Source organism: Arachis hypogaea, chromosome 14 (genome assembly GCF_003086295.3).
Source record: "Arachis hypogaea cultivar Tifrunner chromosome 14, arahy.Tifrunner.gnm2.J5K5, whole genome shotgun sequence".
NCBI lineage: Eukaryota > Viridiplantae > Streptophyta > Magnoliopsida > Fabales > Fabaceae > Arachis > Arachis hypogaea.
The window spans coordinates 141,247,316-141,272,091 of record NC_092049.1 but is presented as its reverse complement, the minus strand read 5'-3'; the positions used below and the strand labels follow the sequence as shown (position 1 = coordinate 141,272,091).

The following is a 24,776-nucleotide window of genomic DNA, read 5'->3' as shown; positions in this document are numbered from 1 at the left end:
TTGTGTGTTTGTGATGATTAATTACTAGCATTTGAATCACCTTATATAGAGTTTGGCTTAGCTTCTTAGTTACTATTCAGTCAAATTATTTTCCTCTCTACAGTAAACAATTAATAAGAGAATAACGTAAAATGAAAAACTCATTTTTAACATTTGAAAACACGTGGGCGTCTAAGTTTATATGATGTGGATTAAAACACAATCTATAGTAAATTTGGGAAATGAAAAAACTATTGAAAACATGCTTGCTTTATTTAGAAATATTCTAGAATGAGTGAATAATAGTAAATTGATAATCGAGGTGGGCCAATTAACCTTTTTTCATATTTCTCACAATCAAATTATTGGGAAATGAAAAAACTATTGAAAACATGCTTGCTTTATTTATTTATTTATTTCATTCAACTGTTTACCGTTTTTGCATGTAATAATTAAGAGGGGGTGAATAGTCTACGAGATAAGAGAGAGATAGGAATGACAATACTATCCGAATTCGCGGGTACTCACCTCACCCCTACTTGTTCGGGGCGGGTAATTATCCGTCCCGCATTGGGGCGGGTTTTTAGTGAAGTGGGTTCTTAGGAGGGGTCAGGTTTAGGTAATACCCGCCCCGCTCTATATATAATATGTATAATATATGTAAAATAATTAATAAATGATTAATAATATTGTATTATATTTAAATTTTTACTTTAATTTATGTTATGTATGTGATGATAGTTATATAAAATTTGAAATTTAATTTTATTTATTGGATTTTAATAATTATAGGGGTGGATAGAGGTGGAGCGGGTACCGCAGGAGCAGGTTAGAGTTTAACGTTTTACTACTCGTGGGTAAAAGCGGAGCTAGTTCTATATAGGTTGTTATATGGCAGGGCAGGGTCGGGTAGAGCAAAAATCTGCCCCTACCCGCCCGTTGCCACCCCTAGAGAAAGAGAGAGATAGATATTCTACCATTCAGAATATTTTTCTTTCATTAAGACTATATGGCAGACTGCATATACAATTTTTTTTCAAACACTTGGGTAGAAATTAGATTTACGTATGGATCACACAATACAAGATTGATGGTAATTGAGATTTGATGTTTAAATTTTAAGATCAAAATATTAATACCGTTGTTCAAAAAAATTAAAGAAGTGGCTTATATTATGTACATTCAACATATACGCAAATTCACCTAAATCCACCATCTATAATTCTATATATATTCTAAATTCTGCCGTATCTCTAGAGTTCGATTCTTAATAATTCTAAAAAATTTGTAATATAAGATAAATAAAAAAATATACAAAAATTATACAAATTTAAAATAAAATATATAAAAAGACATGTTAAAATATTTGTTGAATATAAAAATAAAGAATAAAACTTTACATTCAAACAAAATACTTAATCAATAAGTTTAACCAAGTTGTTATAATTACTTTTCAAATTACACGCCTTTTCCTTATCCTTCTCTTTTTCCTTCTCCTCATCCTTTTTTAAATTTACGCACACGGGTTCATGTTGCATCTTCTTCTGCTTCTTTTCCTTTTTTGTTATCTTTCTCTTTCTCTTTCGTTATCATCTTCACCACTAATACCAACATTTTGCTAACATCATTATTGGTTCTGATTTTCTCTTATACCATTATTAAGTAATTTTGGTTCATTATTTAGTTTATTTTGGTTCATTTGTGTATTAATTGAGATTCACTTGATACTGCTGATACGTATTGACTAATTTTAATATTTCTTAAGTAATTTCGATTCATTTTTTAGTTTAATTGTGGTTCATTTTGATCAAGAAATAAATTCGATGTGTTTTTATTAATGATCGAGTTTTTTTGACTGTTTGTTCAAATCTAAACTAACTTTGATTCATTTGTGTGTTAATTGAGGTTCACTTGATGATGCTGTTTATAAGTACTGACCAAATTTTTTAGTAAAGAAGAATAAAATTATTTACTATCACTTTATTTAATTGCATTAAATTCCATGCTCCATTCTATTCAATTAGTTCAGTTTTAAACAAATAGTCAAAAAGATTCATTCATCAATAAAAACACATTGAATTTACTTCTGGATCCAAATAAACCTCAAATAAACTAAGAAATGAACCAAAATTATATTACTTAAGAAATAAAAAATTTTGTCTACTTATATTAACAGCAGCATTAAGTGAACATCAATTAATTTACAAATGAACCGAAATTAGTTCAATTTTGCACAAGCAGTCAAAAAGACTCAATTATCAACAAAAATACATTCAATTCATTTCTAAATCCAAATGAACCTGAATTAAACTAAGAAATGAACCGAAATTACTTAAAAAATAAAAATTTGGTCAATACTTATTAGCAGTATCAGGTGAACCTCAATTAACACACAAATGAATCGAAATTACTTCAATTTTGAACAACCAGTCAAAAAGACTCAATAATCAATAAAAACACATACAATTTATTTTTGGATCCAAATGAACCTCAATTAAACTAAGAAATGAACCAAAATTACTTAAGAAATAAAAAATTTGGTCAATACTTATCAGCAGCATTAAATGAACCTTAATTAATTCACAAATAAACTGAAATTAGTTCATTTTTAAATAAGTAGTCCAAAAGACTCGATCATCAACAAAAATACATCGAATTCATTTCTGGATCCAAATGAACTTCAATTAAAAAGAGGGAAAAAAAACTCAACAACAATAAAAGAATGACGATTGAGAGAAAATACGCGAAGAAGAAGAAGGAATGTGAAGAAGAAGAAGAAGAAGAAGGAAGAAGGCGAAGAAGAAAAAGGAAGAAAGCGAAAAAAAGAACACGAAGACGAAGAAAGATATGTTTACGTTATTGAAGCGCGCGTGTATACGCTGGTGTAATAAAATTGGTTTTTATTGAGTTTGGGACAAGTTAGTTGGACTTATTTACCGAAAAAACTTGAATTTGTAGCTAGACTGAAAAACAAAATAATTCAAGATAAAAGACACATCAAATTTAGATTATTTTTGGTGTTTAAAACAATTCTTTCAAATGATATATAAAGTAAATACTAAAATTCGTTTTCAATAAATTTTAGATTGAATGTTTTTATTTCTAACAAATTTTTTTTCAAAAATTTTTTATAACTACTCTAATTTCTCATATTAGTTTTTCTGTTATTTTTAATAAACTTTTTAATATATATATTAAACAAATAAATTTTTAATAAATTTATCATAAAATAATTAAATTTTAAAAATGTTATTATAAAATAAATTTATTCTTGTTCAAAATAACAGAAAAACCAATTCATCTAACGAAAATAATTTTAAAAAATTTTAAGAATAATAAAAATGTATTAAAGATAGAAAAAAATATTGAATTTAAAGAAACTTGTCACTATTCCTGATTGACAAAATTGAAACTTGTCACTAATAAATAATAATTAGATCCACATGATGACGTGTTGTATTTGTCTCCATTCCTCATTCAGATGCATTGCACAAAACATTGATGGTGATTGTTATGATACCTAAAATATAAATTTTAGGGCTTAATTATTAAAAATATAAAAATTAATAAATTTTAAATATTTAAAATTTATTGTAAAAAATAAATTAAACATCAAATAAAAGACTCTCCAATATTGAAACTTGTCGTTGGCAAACAAAAACATGGGAAAATCAATGGAAAATATGACGCGCGTATTATGGATTTAGAAACTCATATCATAAATTAATATATCCAGTGCAAAGGCTGAAAATTTCTTAAAGTTTTTCTTTTGGTAATAATAAAAGAACTTTCTAAAAAATAAAATTAAGTAAACATGAAAATTATAATTTAGTTTATTAAAAAATACATATTGTATATGATTTTTTTATTATAGAAAAATATTTTTTATTTTTCATTAATAAATACTATACATCATTTAAAATAGAAAGAATTTCAAATATTTTAAAATTATCAGTATTCTAATAATTTTAACTATTAGTTTTAATATATATATATATATATATATATATATATATAAAATTGAAATTAACTATTTAAATCACTAAAACACAATAACATTTTAAATTTTTTATAGCATATTCCATATAGTAACAAATTTTCTAGTTACAAACACGATATAAAGGTGAATAAGTACACCATGCATTATATTGTTTTCATTCAATGAACACACCATTCATTTGGATATTTTATGTTGACTACCTTAATAAGGCAGAAGTTACTTATAATTAGGTCCAATTTGGATAAATAACTTAAATAAATTTTTTAAAAAAAAATTTAAAGTATAAAAATTTTTATTAATAGTAGCTTATAAATAAATTATTTTGTATTTAAATTTTTAGTTATAGAAGTAGTTATTTTAAAGTTGTAGCGTTTCAATAAATAATTCAAAAAATACAATTTTTTTCACAAAAAAGGATATTAAAACAACGATGATAACAAATATTTTTCAATATTGAATGTTGATTTTCTATAACCTAATCACTAAGATTACAATTATTTAGACAATTAATTCTTTATTTGCTCTCTTATTAGTTCTATTTTTTAGGTAGAAACTCTACTTCATCTTCACCCATAACAGTGTTCTTATATGTGTTAAATAGTAATAAAATTTTAATTTACAATAATCTTGATGGTAATGTCAAAAAAATTATTCTGTAGTTAGTATTTGCTGTTTTATTGTATATGATATGGTAGATAAAAATAAAAAATAAATGTAAAATGTGTGTCAATATATATATATATATATATATATATATATATATATATATATATATATATATATATATATTATTGCTGTTTTTTTATTTTTTTTACTTCTATTAGAATTCCCTCCAATTTTATTGGGGTCAAGAACTTGTTATAACTAACTATAAAAATAAAATCACATGAAAAAAATAAAATTAAAACTGAGATTTTATATCACACATAATGTTAAATACAAATTTAATAATAAAAATAGAGTGGTAAAATGATAAAAAAAAAAAACTAGAAGAAATATATGCAATAGGTGATTTAGATGGAATATTGTTTTAAAATGATGGTGGATGGTCAATATTTTCAGCAGATAAATCATTATGTGAAAATGACGATGAAAGGCCAATGCTTCTAGCAGATGGAACCTTAGGTGAAAATGGTAGTGGGCCAGTATTTCTAGTATTTTTTTACAGAACCAACAATGAAAGTGATTTTTTTTGTTTTGAGGTCTTTTTTTTTACGAAAATGATAGAATGACTTATCGAGAAGGAGAAGTCATATATTTCTACTTTTTCAAAAAACTACAAATTAACTTTTCAAGAAGTTAAAAGTTCTTTTTAAAATAATATCAAATACACTTACCGTGACTTTTTATAATTTAAAATTCAGAAAAATAGCTTCTGCTACTTCTCAAACAGACTCTTAATTGTCAGATTTTAATGATTGGTTAACGACTGAAAATTAATAGTTAAATAGTATTTCACTAAATTATTTGAAAAAAAATATAAAAATTGATCTTTAATAAACTTTTAGTATTAGATGAATTATTCTCTTAAAAAAGAAAAATTAATAAATTATCTAGTATTTTGTTTTCTAAACAATGTTAGAAATATTAGGTTTTATTAAAATTGAAAGATAAATTTGATACTTTTCAAACAATGACAAATTAATATTTAAACTTTGTTTCAATAATCAAATATTGATACTTGACCTTTTTAAAGGAAGAAGCTAACAAACTAAGGTAAATGGTTAGTGACCGCTAAAGTACATACATAAGTCCTTAAACTCAAAGGGGATTAATGATATTTATTAATATAGTGAGATAAAAAATATTGTTGCTACAAGGATATATGTAGAATTATAGTAAATTTAGCTCCCTAAGGTAGGTTTGTTTTGAGGTACTGAGACAGAGACTGAGAGACTGAGACTCAGTATCGTGTTTGTTAGTTCAGAGACTGGTACTAAAATTTCTGTCTCTTTCTCTAAAATTTCAGTATTTCAGTACCTCCAAAAAGTAGGGACACAGGGACTGAAATTTTTAGAGATGGAGACTGAAACTTTAATAACATTTTATACCTAAAATACTTTTATTTCAATTAATTAATTCCAATTTTACCCTTTGTGCAAATTAAATTAGAATTTTATTCTTGTTTCAATTCCTGTCTCCCATTTTGCACCAAACAGAATACTGAAATTTATTTCAATTCATGTCTCTTAGTCTCTATCTCTCAGTCTCAGTCTTTCCGTCTCTATCTCTCCACCAAATGCTACCTAAGCAAGCACACAGAGAGAGACAAATACATAGCATTTAGGGCAAAACCACAAAGGTAAAGCACTATCCTAACACATGGTCCAGAATATATCAACCCCCAACAAGGCAGAATATAAACCTCTTCAAACATTATCAACTACTGATTAAGTTACATACATCTATCTAAGAGTTCAGAGCCTCTATTTTCTTTTTTAAAGAAATTGTTTGGTATATATTAAACTGTATGAAATTTTAAGAGATAAGAACTAATTAAATTGTTTTATTTATTTTATTAAAGACAATTATATCTAACATTTAAAAACTAAAGATTAAAAAATATAAAAATTAATAAATTTTAAATAATTAAATAAAAATTAATTACTAAATAAAAAACAACATAAAATTCACTTGAAACTTGTCATTAGCAAGCAGAAACATGGAAAACTAATGTAGAATATGACGCGGGATATGGATTTATTGACTCGATCATAATGCTACAATGCAAAGGCTGAAAATTTCTTAAAGTTTTTCTTTTGGTAATAATAAAAGAATTTTTTTTGTGAAAAATAAAATTAAATAAACATGAAAATTATAATTTAATTTATTAAAAAAATACATATTGTATGGGATTTTTTTATTATATAAAAAAATAATTTGTCTGTAATAAAGATTAAATCTGTTTGTAAATCTGTATGTATTAATCAATTTTCTAGTTGTGTTCTTTTGTTTCGAAAGCAGGATATCATGCTTTGTTTGAAGTTTTTTGTGAAAATGACTATCTTGTTGGGACACCTAATGAACTCAAGTCTGCTCTTTCAGAATCTTTCTCGGCTTGAAAATTGACTGTTATCAATGTTATTGTTAATCTTATATACTAGTTCAGAGTGTGGGAGGCTGCAACACAAGAACTGATTTCTATATTATTTGTATTGCACTGAAAACTACGTTTTCTATAGTTTTCGTTTTTAGATTTCAAATTTCAATAATACAAATTACATAATCTTGTGATTTTCTATGGTGTACCATGATATGATAAAGACACAAACTATATTCCATAAATTCACACAAATATAAAATGTTACATAATCATGATGAATACTTGAATAATGGAAACTGAATTTTACATATACTGATTACTACTATTTCTGTTTCATTTTATCCCTTCTTTTTTGTTGTATGTTCTTAAGATAAGATATTTTGAAAGTAAAAAAAAAAAGGTATTTTTGGTACAATTTGTATATAAATAAGCAAAAGAATGATAGTGACAAAATAAAAAGGACTATAGAAATATCTTTCATGTCGTAAAATCATTAAATAGGGATTATAGGAGTATCTTTCATTGAATATTTATAGTTTCACCAAATTTTCAATTAAGTCCTATTTTTTTTTCTTTTCAATTGGGTCTCTAAGGGTATATAATATTTTACAATTCACTAACATTTTTTTAACGTTCAACGTTAATAGGGATTTAATTGGAAAAAAAAATTAACGTATAGGGACCCAATTAAAAAGAAAAAAAGTATAAAGACCTAATTAAAAATTCGATAAAACTATAGAGACATGCATAGTAATTAAACCTAAAAAAAATTACAAATTGATCTTTAATAATATTTGTAGTATTAGATAGATAGATCATTCTATTAAAAAAGAACATTAATAGATTATCTAATATTTTCTTTTCTAAATAATGTTGGTAATAATATTAGGTTTTATTAAAAATGTAAGATAATTAGTTTTTTAAGATGTTTTTTAAACAATTGAAATTAATATTTAAACTTTGTTTCAATAATTGACCATTTGTACCCATGATAGTTCAGAACGCTGACAAATGTACCCATCGTAGAAGAAAACTGACTTTGTAACCATGAGAGATGGGCTCCGTGTGACAAAAATAGTCTGGCTTGGGTTGGCACCTACTTCGGGTATGTATAGTCCTACATGGCAATCCAAACCTCCCAAAGCCCAATCCACGTGGAATTTAACATTAAACAATTTAACATTGAAGAGAAATTCACGGGACTTTGCTGATGCCCTAGCAAAGAACGTCCTTTTGTTTCCAAGCCGGAGAAGACGCCAGGAACACTCCCAAACCATCACCCTGGAGCTACGGCTTTCAACGTTGTCATTCTGAAGTCGGAAAAGGCATTGGGAGCAGTACAGAGCCATCAAAACGAGAACCTGGTAAAGGAACTTGCAAGGAATAGGCAGCAGAGGTCGAACCCCTGGGATTTCGTTGCTGACGGTGTAGAGGTCACCCCCTTTGGTCGGCAAAGAGCTGAGGTATGTCATTGCCAGTGTTAATTTATTTCAAATGTCACTGAGACTAGTTGGACAGATTACATTACCATATGAAATCATGGCTGAGAATTGCTAAATTAGTTGATTAATTGATTTAGGGTTTGTGTTAGGTGCTCAAGTAGTTGATTTATGGTTTATGTTAGGTGTAGTAACATGCATTGTTATCTTAGAATGTGTTGGTTTATTTCAGTTTCAGGAATGACCACCATCCATATAACACTGTGTATTAATCATAGAGACGGTTTGAGAGAGGGCCGTGTGGGAAGCTTAGTTACGTTGGTGGTGAAGTCACAGAGATAGAGAGGGTCAATGTTGATACCTTGAATGGTTTTTTCGTATCTGATTTGGTGAAGGACATAGGATATACATCTGTTTCTAATTTTTCTGGCTGGAACCTGGGAAAGGGTTTGATGATGGGTTGAGGGACATCAAGGTTGACATGGATATAGTTAGGATGTATGAGGCAGCTGTGAAGAACAGTAACAGAATAAATGTATATACAGAGCATCCGGTGGATAAGCCCGTGTTAGTTGAGGAGAACAACATGACTCCATCAAAGATGAGAGTAAAGCGTTGTGCTAAAAGGGTTCCAACTCCGAAAAAGAGTCCAAAAAGAAGGTTGATAGTAGTGGAAGATGAGGATGATGCTGAAATTGTAAGTAATCTGCAAGTTGGGATGGATGACCGAAAAAGGAGTGAGGCCCAGAGCAGGGAAGGGGCCTATGAAGCACATACACAGGCTGGTTTGGAGGCTCAAAAAGAGGACAATATCACTATGGCCCAGGAGACAGCAGACCCACAACTTTCAGGATCTGTTGAGGCAGGACAGGTTTCTCAGCCTCCCCCAACACCTGGCATACCAGATAAACCACCATCAAGTCAGTCCCAACCTTCCCAGCCACCTATTGAACAAGATCAGCAACCAACACACACTGCTTGTTCAGACTCAGTCCCTTCTTCTGAACCCAATGTCTCTGCACCTCTTGAACCAGAACAACTAACCCAATACACCCCTCATCCATATGGGAATCCACTCTCACAATCAATCCCTCAGACAGTCTCACCCTCTGACACCAATAGGACTTCCCAGAATGATCATAGTAATCCTTCAGAGGAGGTTTAGGGAAGGCCAAAGGTGAATAAGAGGAGACAACTAAGAGGTCCCCCTTACAGGCCAGTCTTTCATTCCAAACCCCGATCCAGACAAGCCTCCAACCTTCTACGTCCCCATTGATGATGATGATTTCTCTGATGAAAATCCTAGTCATCATTGCTATGAATCAGAGGAATTGCATAGCATAGCAAGTGACGACGATACTGAACAAACTCTAGTTTTTCCTCAGAGCAATGCTGATGCTCCAGTTAACCAGGTTCAGTTGGAGGATGTGGGAGATTTTCAAGCTAATGGGTTTAACTTCATGTCAGATATGCAGAAGGTTAGAGAGAAAAAAGCGAGAGAGCAACAAATGGATGCCTCTGTCTACTGGAGATGACGCAGGGAATGTGTATGAGGTGCATTGTTTGCCAACGAAGGTAAGTGTGGATCTTGGCAAAGGTACATGAAGCTGTCGACTATGGCAAATCACAGGTTTACCATGTAGACATGCCTGTGCTGCTTTGGCTTACCAGAATAGAAGGCCAGAAGAATATGCCCACAACTGGCTCACCATGGGTGCATACAACGCAGCCTATCAGATTTCTATGCGTCCAGTTCCAAGCCAGGAGTACTGGGAGCACGATGTTGATACCCTCCCCATTCTGCCACCACGGTATAGAAAACCAATTGGTCGACCTACACTCAAGAGAGACAAGAGAAATGATGGCCCTAAGGAGAAGAGTGACCCTCATAGAACAATGAGGAGGATTGGGACTATTATCTGCAAGTATTGCCTCCAGGTATGGCAAACCAATTATAGTTGAGATTCTGTCCTGTTCTATAGTTATTGATAAATGTGATTTTTAGTTTAAATTATGACTAATACGTTTATCATTAGGCTGGTCACAATAAGAGAAGTTGTAAAAAGTGGAAGGAAGCTGCAGGTGAAGGGAGTTCTGCCCCACAAGCACCAACAGATGATGAGAATGAGGATTTACTGGCTGAAATGTACTATGAGGAGACATTAGAATCTGCACAGGCTGAACAGAAGGCCACTGAAGAAGGAAACGAATCTGCAAGAACCAACACTCAACAAGTAAGTGCATTGTTTTAATCATTTAACTAAGCTGCCTAGCAAACCTTGTGTGATAATAACTGAGTTGGTCTATGGTTTGCAGCAGCCTCACCCAATGCCTCCCCCACCAACTGCACAGCCACAGCCACAGCCAACCAATGCAACAATCAGAAAATAGGTTAAAAGGAGAAGTGTTAAACGCCCGCCTCCGACCGAACAAAGACAGCAGCCAAGTACACCAGCTGCCAACCAGCCAGCAACAACTTCCTCCACACACAACTCTCAAACTACACCACATCTACTGCAAGGTGCTAGTGCAGGAACAAGCACCCAGTTCATGCAGTTCATGCCCACACCTGGAGTTGTCACTCCAAATGCTACAGGTCCAGGCACATCTGATAGAGGGATAGGTCAAGGTAGAGGTCGAGGCAGGATACGGGGATCAAGTGGAGGAAAAAATGGTTTATCAAGCGGGAGCAGTAACTCGACCCTAATATCATAGACTAATACTGCAAAATTTGGAATCTGGCTTTTTGTTGTTTTTAGGTTACACTTGTGAGATACAGAACTCTTGTGTTTTCTGATGCATTTTCATCCTATTGCTTAGATATGACTTAGTAAGGCTTTTTTTGAGGGTGTAAACTCAGTGGCCAGTACTTGGCTTTTTTGTCTAATATCAGAATGTTTGGAACCTCCAGCATCCATATATATATAATGAACAATTTACTTGTTAAGGCAATTATATACTTGCCTTCTTTTGCCTCTTTTTGATATCACTATTGTTATTGTTACAACACTTTCTTCATCCAATTTGTTCCTTACTCATATATTGAAAAGCAAAATTATCAGGTTGCTAATTTCCAGCTTACTGTTTGATCCTTAATGTTATCAGAATCATTTTAGATTGTAGCAACAAGTTCAAACATTGTGTATCCATATCAATGTATCACATGAAAAGCAAACCAGTATAGATTAGGAACAATCTATATTATACCAATATCATTCAAAAATTTTAACTATGACAGAACAAAGACCTCTCTTTTTACAAGCCTTATGATTTCATAACCAAATACAACTCACAAAACAGACAAAATGCTACCCCCAGTGCAACAGTAATAATCATCACTCTAATTCCCCTAATTTCACCCCTAATTTCAACCCTAAATTTGTCTATCTTCTTAGCCATAATTGAGGATGCTTGCAGATTTTTTCCCCTGCATTCAGAGTCAATCCATCATCAGGCGTTGCATAACAATGCTTGAACTTCCTCTTGGCTAAACATCTTGCCACGCCCTCCCATCTTTGTTTGAGTTCATCCACCCAAACAAAGTATCTGCAATCTCTTGTCTGAGAGAAAAAAACCCCAAATTTGTCAACTAAAACTCAGAAATCATTGTCTAAACCTCAACAACAACAGCAGTTGTCCCTTACCGCCCATAGAGGACATCTGATGAACCATCTGTTAGGGTTCGTAATCGTTCCAGACTCCATCAACACAACATCTCTCCCACAGAAACATTTGCCGTCGAGCTTCTTCTCCTTCATCTTCTTCGAACTGGAAGAACTGCTGCGAGTTCCAAAATTTCCATCTGAGTTAAATCTGCGTGATGACATCGCTGGGATTCTGAGATCACTCTGGGTTATGGTTCAAATTGCAACAAAATTTTAGATTTGGGGTTATGGTTCGAATTGGGGAAGAGAACTTGCTAGGGTTTTCATTTCAACCATTATCTACATATACAACGTTCAGATCCACGTGGATTGGGCTTTGGGAGGTTCGGATTGCCATGTAGGACTATACATATCCGAAGCAGGTGCCAACCCAAGCCAGGCTATTTTTGTCACACGAGCCCATCTCTCATGGTTACAAAGTCAATTTCCTTCTACGATGGGTATATTTGTCAGCGTTCTGAACTATCATGGGTACAAATGGTCAATTATTCTTTTTTTAAAAGGAAGAAGCTAACAAAGTATATCATCCTTAACAATATAAGGCAAAAGCTAAGGCAAATGGTTAGTGACCGCTAAAGTACACAAGTCTCTAAGGGCTGCGTTTGTTTCTGAGAGCAGGACAAGATATTGATGGACAAAGATACAAAATTTTGTATTTTGTATTTTGTTTGGTGATAAATTAAAATAAATTATGAAAATCCAATTTATTCTCATTTTTTTTCATTCAAAGAATTTGAGATCGATGAAAAATATAATAATAAAAAATATAATTATAAAAAATTAACAAAAATAATGAAAAAAAATAAAAAATAAGTTGTGTCACTTGTTAGTGTCTCTGTGTCCTTCCTGCTAGGATGGACACAAAATACACTAATTCAGTGTCTCTAGACACATTATTTCTGTCTATGTCTCTTCTATCAAACACAATTTTGCGTCTCTATATCTCTATCTCAATGTTCTGTCTCTGTAAACAAATGCAGCCTAATATATTGACACTAAACTAATTAAACTCAAAGGGGCTTAATGGTATTTATTAGTATAGTTAGATAATAAAAAATATTGTTGTTACAAGGGCATATGTAGAATTATAGCAAATTGAGCTCCCCTTAAAATTAAACCAAGCAAACACACACACACACAGACAAATACACAGCATTTAGGGCAAAACCACAAAGGTAAACCACTATCCTAACATATGCTCCAGAATATATCAACAATTACATCTAACATTTAATTATTGTTTGTTAATCTTTTTTGTTACTAATAAATATTTTTGTAAAAAAAATTAAAGATTAATTAATTAGTCCGAAGTTGTTAGCCCATTTCGCGTGTATATACGTTTAGTCAATTATTATGTGCTTGATACGTGTAAATAAATCAGCATAAAGATAAAAGAAAAACGTTGATACGTGTGGAAATTATATATATATATATAATATAGGGGTGTTCAAATTTAAACCGATTTAAATTAAACCGTTCATCTATTCCAATTTAAATCGAAAATCGATTAAAACTGCACTAATTCGGATTTGATTGGATTCTATTTTTTGCAAACCGCTGGATCGGATCGAATTTCGGATCTAATTTTCATAACCAATCCAATCCAATCCAAACCGCACAATGTACTATAATATTATTATTTTATTATTATATTTACAATTATACTTATAACATGTTCAATTGTTTATACATTTTTATATTATTCATGTGTTATTGTTATTTAATAAATATTTTATGTTCAAAATGTTATTTATTTATTTATTTTAACTAATCTATAATTTTATTTCTATTGTTATGTTATTGTTGGCTTTTAAAGATATTGTTGAGGCTTGTTATGTCATTGTTGATTATTTAAAATTTGACGTTGAGACTTGTTATATATATTTAGTTTTTTTAATTTATAAAACCGCAAATCCAATTCAATCCAAACCGCACCGCAAGTAAAATTAATATTCGGATCGGATGAATTTTTGACTCAAAACCAATCCAAACCGCATCGAAAACACCCCTTATATATATTGGAAAGTAGAAAATTTTAAAGGTTAGTGAAGTCCAAAGAGTGAAAACGTGTTATTGTAGATAATCTCACGTGTTATCAATCACTCACATGTTAATTGCATGCAAACTTGTTCATGTTTTAATTTACTCTAGCCAAATCATCGTGCCATGCAAACGTGTCATTTCCATCCCCATGATATCACATATATCTTACATCTATAAATAAAGAAAGACAACTACACTAAACAATTCAACACATCAAACTAAACCCTAATAATAATAATCACATACACATCTTAGCTTAAACCTAAAATTGAGCTTCATCAATTTACTTCACTTCCAAGCCATGGAATCTTCTCTTATTAGCTCTCTACGATTTTGTTATCTCCTTCTCTTACTTGTTGGATTCATCACCCCATTTCTCAAATTCCTCAAACACCAAATAACTTCAAAACGCAAACAAACTACATTACTTCCTCCGGGACCAAAACCATGGCCTATAATTGGTAACCTACCTGAAATGGTAGCAAACAAATCAGCATCTAGATGGATACATAAGATCATGAGTGATCTAAACACCGAAATCGCGTGCATTCGTCTAGGTAACATTCATGTTATTCCCATCACTAGTCCTGAAATCGCTCGCGAATTATTGACAAAACAAGATTCAATTTTCGCGTCGAGGCCTACGAATTGGTCTAGTGAACATGTCTCAGGTGGGTACTTGAGTACAATAGTAGTGCCCTATGGAGAACAATGGAAGAAAATGAAGAGAGTTATGGCCAATGAATTGGTGTCTCCAAGAAGACTCCAATGGCTACAAGACAAGAGGGTGGAGGAAGCCGACAACATCGTTCTCTATGTTTACAATCAATGCAACAAGAATGGTGGCGGTCTTGTGGATGCGAGGATTGTGGCACGACATTATTGTGGCAACATTATTAGAAGGTGGGATATCAATTCAAAAAAAAAAAAACTTTTCTTTTCTTTTTTAAGTTCAACTAGAAAATTGACTATTTTTTAGTTAATAACAATTTATTTTTATTAAATTTTATATTATAAATTATAAATTTTAAATCTTTAAGAAAATATTTTACACTAAAAAATTGACTAATATTTATTAATTAAAAATTAGTTAAACCATATGTGTATTAATGTACATGTCGATTATGTGATATGATTAAATTTCATGATGACATAGAAATATACTAGAAGACAAAAAATAATTTAAAAAATAGACAAATACAGAAACAGACAAAATATTATTTGTTCTAGAAAAAAAAAAGTTGTTCAATTTTTTGGTTAACTAAAATATTATGAGAAATGCAGTAGATACAAATAGAAATATAACTTTTTTATTTGTAATATTTTATCTTTAATGTTTTTATATTTTTATCCTCTAGGAAATTTAAACATGAGACCTTAATAATAAAGAGCTTAATATTTTGAGAATTTTTTTTTAATTTATTCTTGACATACATTGATGAATTGTATTATTATTATTATTATTCCAACAGGTTGGTCTTCAATGCAAGGCACTTTGGTAAAGGAAGGGAAGATGGAGGACCCGGATTTGAGGAGGTGGAACATATTGATGCAATCTTCACTGTTTTGAGATACCTCTTTGCATTCTCTATCTCTGATTATGTTGCATGCTTGAGAGAGCTTGACTTGGATGGTCATAAGAAGAACTTGAAGATGGCCACTAAGTTGATATTGAAGTATCATGATCCCTTAATTGAAGATAGGGTTCAGCAATGGAAGAATGGTAAAAGAACATGTGAAGAGGACTTGCTTGATGTTCTAATCTCCTTGAAAGATGCAAATGATAATCCACTTTTGACTCTTGATGAAATTAAGTCTCAAATTATGGTAATAACACTTGATACTCTACTATATATCTTTATATATTATATTGTATTTTTAACTTTCAGTGCATAAGTTACACATTTTTAATGAACATTATTAAAGGTTGATATATAATCAAGGTGGAATTAAGAGAAAATGTTTTAAAAAATTACATATTGAGTGAAATGATGAGTATATGAAGGTCTTTTTCAGTTCATAAGTAAAACAAGAGTTCTGATTTTCACCAAATATCAAATTTAACTTTCATGCGTATATAATTGATGTAAAAGAGTTTTACACATATAATTAATTATGTATTAATATATTATTAACAAAAAGTTTATATTGTTAATGCATTAAATTTTTTTATATAAAAATTCATATACAATTATCTATATATAAAGTTGACTGTTAAAAATTATTAGATAATAATTTAATTAAATATATTAAATAATTTAATAATTTTTAACTATTAATTTTATATAAAAAGAATTGCATATACATATTCAACTTTTTTTTTTCAAATAATGTTGAGTTTTCAAATAAAATTAGGGAGAGACATCCATTATTCAATCATATACATGCATACACATGAATCTTCAATTTGATTTTTTGGTGAAAAAATTTAGATACAGTCAATTTTACGTAGTTAAAAGTTGTTAAATAATTTAACAGATTTGACTAAATTTTTCAACTATCAATTTCACATAAAATTGACTGCACCGAGTTTTCGCTTTTTAGATTACTCAATAAATAAAAATTTATGTTCAGGATATGATGATTGCAACCGTGGACAATCCATCGAATGCCTTTGAATGGAGACTTGCCGAGATGCTAAATCGGCCGGAGACGCTCCGAAAGGCGGTGGAGGAATTAGATACGGTGGTTGGCAAGGAAAGACAAGTTCAAGAATCAGACATTCCAAAACTCAATTACATAAAAGTATGTGCAAGAGAAGTGTTTCGCCTTCACCCCATTGATGATATCAACGCTACCCATGTTTCCATGGAAGACACATTTATTGCCGACAACACATACTTCATTCCAAAAGGTAGCCACATTGTTCTAAGACGGCAAGGAATCGGACAAAATCTAAGAATATGGGAAGAACCCTTGAAGTTTAAACCCGAACGCCATTTAGAAAAAGATAATAATAATATTGATGGGTTTAAGAATTTGAATTTAAATGAGCCGAGTTTGAAGTTGATTACGTTTGGCACCGGAAGACGTGCATGTCCCGGAATCAATCTTGGTTCTACCATGACAGTTATGTTATTTGCTAGGATGTTGCATGGCTTCAATTGGAGTGTGCCACCCAATGAAAAAACCATTGACCTCTCCGAAACAGAAGGAAGTACCATAAAAGCAAAGCCACTCATGGCATTTGCAATGCCGCGGTTGCCGGCGGAGGCTTATGGAATTTCTACTTAAGCTATTATTATAGAAATGTTCGATTGGTAATAAAAAAAATTGGTGGAAACTTAGTTGCAGTTGACTTGACGTGAAGTTGATACTTGAGAGCCATTAAATGATTTGACTAATTTGACCAAATTTTCATCTAACGACTTTCAAGTATCAACTTTATGTGAAGTCGACTTCACCTGAGTTTTTATCAAAAAAATTAGCCAAAAACAAATTAGATTTTGTCTTATTTAATATTTATTAATTATTATTAAAATTAATAAATATTAAATAAAATAAGTTTGGGCTATTTTTTGTTTTTTTAATATTATTGATATAAATATTTGATTAAGTAATTAAGACAGTAATAATATATAAAACATGTGTTAAACTAGTTTTAGGGGGTGAAATCATGTGCTCTCAAAATAGGTGATAAATTATAGTTTCTATTTTAACGGTATGTAATTTTTTATGAAACAGTTAATTCTTGAAATATTTTTATTTTAGTGCTTTAATATTTAAAGATTATATACTTTAATCTTTAAGAAATTTTCAGTTGCTCCGATCCAAGAATAGTTCAGTGCTTAATTTTATTTGATCTATTAATTATCTTTCACGTTAGTATTGTAAGTTCATTGCTGTTTTTAAATTTAAAAAATAAACAAAATGATAAAGTAGAAATTAACGTCGAAATAGTCTTTATTAGTGAGATAAACAAAATAAATAAAGAAAATCCAAAGCATTCATTTACTGTCAAAATAAAGAAAACCTCTTCCTACATATATAATAAAAAAAATAGAAATTCAAATGCAAATAATTTTATATAAAATTAAGTAATAGTTAATAGTCCTTAAATGATAATTTAATCTCTCAACTATTAACTTTATATAAAATTAACTCCTTGAATTTTCAATAATAAAAAAAACCTATATATAACTCTTCAGTTTACGAAAGTTCTTCATATCAAATGTACCAAATTTTTTAAAATATATTTGTACTAATAAGTAGTTGTGGTCCTATAATTTCGTCCTTATAATTTAAAAAAAAAATATTCTAAAAATATTTAAAATCTTTCTATGTCAAACATAATAACAAATATTTTAAAATATTCAATTTTTCAGGGACATTTGTTAGTACTAAGTATCTAATTGAATATTTTGTGAAAATATAGAAATTTTTAGAATAATTAAACCTATTTTCAAATCATGTAATCTTATTACTTTATTTGTTCCTACAAAAGTACTTCTCATTAATATTTAAAGACTTAAGTGGATAAGGGTTTTTACTCTTACATGATTAAGGCGTTTAACATGAATTTTTATTTTAAATATATATATTCATTCAATCTTTCGGTATTTAAAACGGTGTGGTTTTTGGATGACTAAAATATTATTTCGATCATTATTATTGTGCCAAGCCAAACAACTTCTCCCCACTAATAATTTCTTAAATGGTTTAAATAATGGTGTAGTATGGAGATGTGATTAACAATGGTATAATATAAAATTATGGATGATGACAATTTGTTGGGGGTGAAAAATTCATATTAAATATACTTTTGCATCATGGTTTTTTTTTTTTTTATATTTTACGTAATTTATCTCCGATAAAAAAATCTTAATATTATATTTCTAAATCCTAAATTTTAAATCTGTTTATCATTATATATACACCAACAACTTCATCAAAGTTAAATTATTTTGGCCACTTCTGCCATGATCCACTTATTTTGACAATTAACGGAATTCTTCTCCATCATTTGTGTAATTTTATTAGAATCCAATATCGATGAAAATTTTTTCACCCAAACATCACTTATTTATTTGGACAAAACAGAATTGAGTCAATTGACACAAATAAAAAAAAAAAAAATCCGAAACGTATTTCACAAAAATAAATTAATTTATTGGTTTAAGAGTTTTTTTGTTTGTTTGTTGATGCTAAATTTCTTTTATGAAGACTCATTAAACATAGAAGTATATTTTGATTTTGTTGGACTAATAATTAATTAATACCAAATCACTTAAACTAAAACATCACTATTGTATGCCTATATTTCTTCAGGTATCTTTTTCCTTTACAAACCTGACCACGGACATACACCACATGCAATAATTGTGCACCAAGACAGCTCAATATATATTTGTTTGTTATGATAAGATCAAATGAGGTGGATGACCATCATTTAATAATGAACATATTTTTAAGAGAGATAAATTTAATGAAAGTTGAAAATGTTACTTTTTGTGTGTATATAAATAGGAGTGTAATACGAAGCAAATGTAATATAACATCAATAACAACTCTCTCTCTCTCATTATATTTCTTTATTTGTTACATCTTTCTTATTTATTTATTTAGTTATTTTATAACACGTTATCAGCACCAAATTCTAACGATATTTTAGGAAGACTTCAGGTAACAAATTTTTATTATGTCAAAACTCTTTCATCTTGAATATAATGCTTTTGATATATCTGGAAATAATTATTTACCATTGATACTATATGCTAAAATCTATCTTGATTCAATGGATCTTGGAAATACCATTAAGGCTGAAAATAATACATCCCAGAAGAATAAAGCCAAAGTTATGATTTTCCTTCATCGTCATCTTGACGTATGATTGAAAAATGAATATCCCACATTAAAAGATCCTGCAGATCTGTGGAAAGACCTTGAAGAAAGGTACAATCATCAAACGACAGTGATACCTCCTCAAGTCCGATATGTTAGAGAAAACTTTCTCGACCTTCCATGCCTCGAATGTGCTCCTGCAGTAGCAATAGAGAAAAAGGATTTAAAGATATTCTGAGCTAATTTCTTTCTTTCTTGTTGCTGAACGCAACAATGAGTTGCTCTTAAGAAATCATGAAGCGCGCCCAGCTGGCGTCGCCCCATTTTCTGAAGCAAATGCGGCAACTTATAACCCCAGAAGAGGTAAATGGCAAGATTTTGATAACAAGAAAAATTATGGAAGGAAAAGAAATTATGTTCACAAGAAAGGATCTTACCAGAAGTGGGATAAAGAAAGAAACAATGGGTAAAGTAAATCAATTAAGGATAAATACTTCCGTTGTGATGGAAAGGGCCATTGGTCACGTACCTGTCGTACCCCAAGACACCTAGTTGATCTTTATCAAGCATCCTTGAAAAGGGATGATAAAGGAAAGGAAACAAATTTTGTTTCAAATAATGAAAATTCCACCACTCATTATGATGTATCTAATTTCTTTAAGGATTTTGAAGGAAATATTGGTCATTTGATCAATGATGGAATAGTTTAATATGTGTATTTGTTAAGTATTCATGTTAATAATTTTACTGTGTATGTACTTTTACTCATTTTATTATTGTTATTATTTGTCTTTGAAAAAAATAGTAAGGACATATTCTGAAGATATTTGCCTTGTAGATAGTACAAGTTCGCATACTATTCTTAAAAGTGATATATATTTTACCCATCTTGTGCCAAAAGAAGAGTATGTTAATACTATTATTGGCTCGGGTAATGTGATAGAAGGCTCCGAAAGAGCTATAATTTTGTTTCCTGGAGGAACAAAATTTGTAATAAATAATGCACTATTATCTACCAAGTCTCTGAGAAACTTGTTGAGTTTCAAAGATATTCGCCGAAATGGATATCATATTGAAACTATGAATGAGAGAAATCATGAGTATTTATGTATCACAACTCATGATTCAAATAAAAAGGTTATATTAGAAAAGTTGCCCTCACTTTTATCTGGGTTATATTATACCAAGATTAGTGCAATTGAATCACATGCCATTATAAACCAGAAGTTTACTAACCCAAATGAATTCATAACTTGGCACGACCGATTGGGTCATCCAGGAACAACCATGATGTAGAGAATTATTGAAAACTCCCATAGACATTCACTAAAGAACCAGAAGATTCTTAAAACTAGTGAATTTTGTTGTGCTGCATATTTTCAAGAGAAGTTAATTTTAAGGCCATCACCAGTAAAGATTGGATTTGAGCCCCTGAATTCCTAGAAAGGATTCAAGGTGATATATGTGGACCTATTCATCCACCATGTAGATCTTTTAGATATTTTATGGTCCTAATAGACGCATCTTCAAGATGGTCACATGTGTGCTTATTATCTTCTCGCAACCTGGCATTTGCAAGATTACTGGCTCAAATTATTCAATTAAAAATACAATTTCCAGAAAATCCAATCAAAGTAATTTGTCTTGATAATGCTGGTGAATTTACTTCCCAAGCCTTTGATGCTTATTGTATGGCTAATGGAATAAGTGTTGAACATCTAGTAGCTTATGTTCACACACAAAATGGGTTAGCAGAATCACTTATTAAACGCTTCCAATTGATTGCTAGACCCTTAGTTATGAGAACAAATCTCCCAACTTCGGTTTGGGGGCATGCTATTTTACATACCGCAGTACTTATTCGCTTGAGGCCAACGAGTTACCATCAGTTCTCTCCTATGCAATTAGCTTTTGGCCAGCAGTCAAATGTTTTTTATTTAAGAATATTTGGGTGTGCGATATATGTTCCTATTGCACCACCTAATCGCACCAAAATGGGACCTCAAAGAAAATTAGGGATATATGTTGGATATGATTCTCCCTCTATAGTGAGGTATCTTGAGATACAAACTGGAGATGTATTTAAAGCTTGGCTTGCAGATTGTCATTTTGATGAATCAAAATTTTCAACATTAAGGGGAGAGAATAAGCTTCCTGAAAAGGAACTTAATTGGAATGCATCATCCTTGATTCATTTAGCTCCTCGATCAGGGCAATGTGAACTAGAAGTTCAAAAGATTATACATTTGCAAAGAATAGAAAATGATTTGCATGATGCATTTTCCGATACAAAGAGGATAACCAAGTCTTATATACCAACAGAAAATGCCCCAATTCAAATTGATGTCCCAATTGGACAAATTGCCACCGAAGCAAATACACGCTAGAAGCGTGGCAGGCCTGTCGGTTCCAAAGACAAAAATCCTCGAAAGCAAAAAGAGGTAAATACTATTCTTGTTGAAAAAGACATAGTAGAGACACCTGCAGTTGTCCAAAATTCTGATATAGTGTTAACGCCAGAAGACGTTTAGGTACCTGAAAATTGTGAAAATGACGAGATCTCGATAAATTATGTCTTTACAGGAGAGAAATAGGACCGAAATAAGACAATTGTCAATGAAATATTTGCATATAATGTGGCATTAAATATCATGCATGAAAGTAATAAAGATCTTGAGCCAAGGTCAGTCGAAGAATGTCGACAAAGGAATGATTGGCCAAAATGGAAAGAAGCCATGAAGGCTGAATTAGACTCACTTGCAAAACGTGAAGTTTTCGGACCTGTAGTCCGTACACCAGAAGATGTAAAACCTGTTGGATACAGATGAGTATTTTTGAGAAAACAAAATGAGAAAAATGAAGTTGTGCGCTACAAAGCCCGACTTGTGGCACAAGGTTTTTCACAAAGACCCGGTATAGATTATGAAGAAACGTATTCCCCTGTAGTGGATACGATAACATTGCGTTATTTGGTCAGTTTATCTGCATATCATAAACTACATATGCATTTAATGGATGTGGTAACAGCCTACTTATACGGCTCATTAGATCGGGATATCTATATGAAAGTCCCCGAAAGACTAAAGATATCTAAACCATCCAATGAATATTCGCAGGGGTTATACATACTCAGTTAAATTGCAAAGATCTTTATATGGTCTAAAGCAATCTGGACGAATGCGGTATAATCGTCTTACTGAGTATCTGGCCAAAAACGGATTCAAAAATGATGATATCAGCCCGTGTGTTTTAATAAAGAAATCTGCATCTGGATTTATTATAATTGCTGTGTATGTTGATGATTTAAATATCATTGGAACTCCTGAAGAGATTCCAACAACTATAAAAGCTCTAAAAGAAGAGTTTGAGATGAAAGATCTTGAAAAAACTAAATTTTGTCTCGGACTGCAGATCAAGCATACAAAAAATAGGATCTTTATTCATCAAACAACATACACAGAAAAGATCTTGAAGAGATTTTATATGGATAAGTCACATCCATTAAGTACCCCAATTATCGTAAGATCTTTGAATGTGAATAAAGATCAATTCCATCCTAAGGAAGAAAATGAAGATATCCTTGGTCCTGAAGTACCATATCTTATTACCATTAGAGCGCTAATGTATCTTGCTAATAATACACGACCCGATATATCATTTGCTGTGAATTTATTAGCAAGGTATAGTTCCTCTCCAACCAGAAGACATTAGAACGGAATCAAACAAATCTTTCGATATCTTCATGGGACGGTTGATATGGGATTGTTTTATCCCTATGGATCCAAGTCACAATTAGTTGACTATACAGATGCTGGATACTTGTCTGATCCACATAAAGGGAGATCTCAAACAGGATATCTGTTTACATATGGAGGTACAGCTATATCATGGAGGTCCACGAAACAGACGATTGCTGCAACATCCTCTAATCATGCCGAAATACTAGCGATTCATGAAGCTAGTCGCGAGTATTTTTGGCTCAGAAGTCTGATCTAATATATTCTGTCATCATGTGGACTGATTGATCATAAGATAGCTCCAACTATCTTGTTTGAAGATAATACAACATGCATTGCTCAACTTAAAGGCGGATACATCAAAGGCGATAGAACAAAGCATATTTCTCCCAAATTCTTCTTCACTCATGATCTTCAAAATCAAGGGACAATTGATGTCCAAAAAATCCGCTCAAGTGACAATCTGGCAGATTTATTCACAGTCACTCCCAAAATCCTCCTTTGAAAGATTGGTACATGAAATTGGGATGCGCCGATTTCGAGACATTAAATGATGTCGACAACAGGGAGAGACTGTACTCTTTTTTCCTTGGTCAGGTTTTTTCTCATTGAATTTTTCTTGACAAGATTTTTAATGAGGCAGTCCCCATCACAAAGGATATTGTACTCTTTTTCCTTCACTAAGATTTTTTCCCACAGGGTTTTTCTTTAGTATGGTTTTAACGAGACATTATCCTAAATGGTCATACAATGGGGAGTGTTATGATAAGATCAAATGAAGTGAATGACCATCATTTAGTAATAGGCACATTTTCAAGAGAGATGAATTTAATAAAAGTTAAAAATGTTACCTTTTGTGTGCATATAAATAGGAGTGTAATATGAAACAAATGTAATACAACATCAATAACAATTCTCTCTCTCGTTATATTTCTTTATTTGTTACCTCTTATTTATTTATTTATTTATTTAGTTATTTTATAAGATTATTTATATTTTATAATCTAATAACTCCTGTATATTTAATACACAGTAGTTTTATGGTATGTTACTTTTGAATTATTAAAATTATGCAAGTAATTTTATATT

General features: G+C 30.9%; 1 protein-coding gene across 1 annotated transcript; it reads left to right on the top strand.

The window, feature by feature from the left end:
• The first annotated feature begins 14,644 nt into the window (after nucleotides 1-14,644).
• LOC112798094 (isoleucine N-monooxygenase 2-like) lies at nucleotides 14,645-17,513 on the top strand. The gene is made up of 3 exons (XM_025841265.3): nucleotides 14,645-15,072; nucleotides 15,642-15,996; nucleotides 16,744-17,513. Exons 1-3 carry the CDS (start codon nucleotides 14,645-14,647, stop codon nucleotides 17,401-17,403), a joined length of 1,443 nt encoding a protein of 480 aa, XP_025697050.2. The 3' UTR covers nucleotides 17,404-17,513.
• The last annotated feature ends 7,263 nt before the right edge of the window (nucleotides 17,514-24,776 follow it).

Excerpts from the sequence above, each read along its gene's own strand:
- LOC112798094 (XM_025841265.3), top strand. The coding sequence starts at position 14,645 with ATGGTAGCAAACAAATCAGCATCTAGATGGATACATAAGATCATGAGT. Across the intron at positions 15,073-15,641 it reads TGTGGCAACATTATTAGAAG|GTTGGTCTTCAATGCAAGGC; the intron begins GTGGGATATCAA and ends TTATTCCAACAG. Across the intron at positions 15,997-16,743 it reads AAATTAAGTCTCAAATTATG|GATATGATGATTGCAACCGT; the intron begins GTAATAACACTT and ends ATTTATGTTCAG.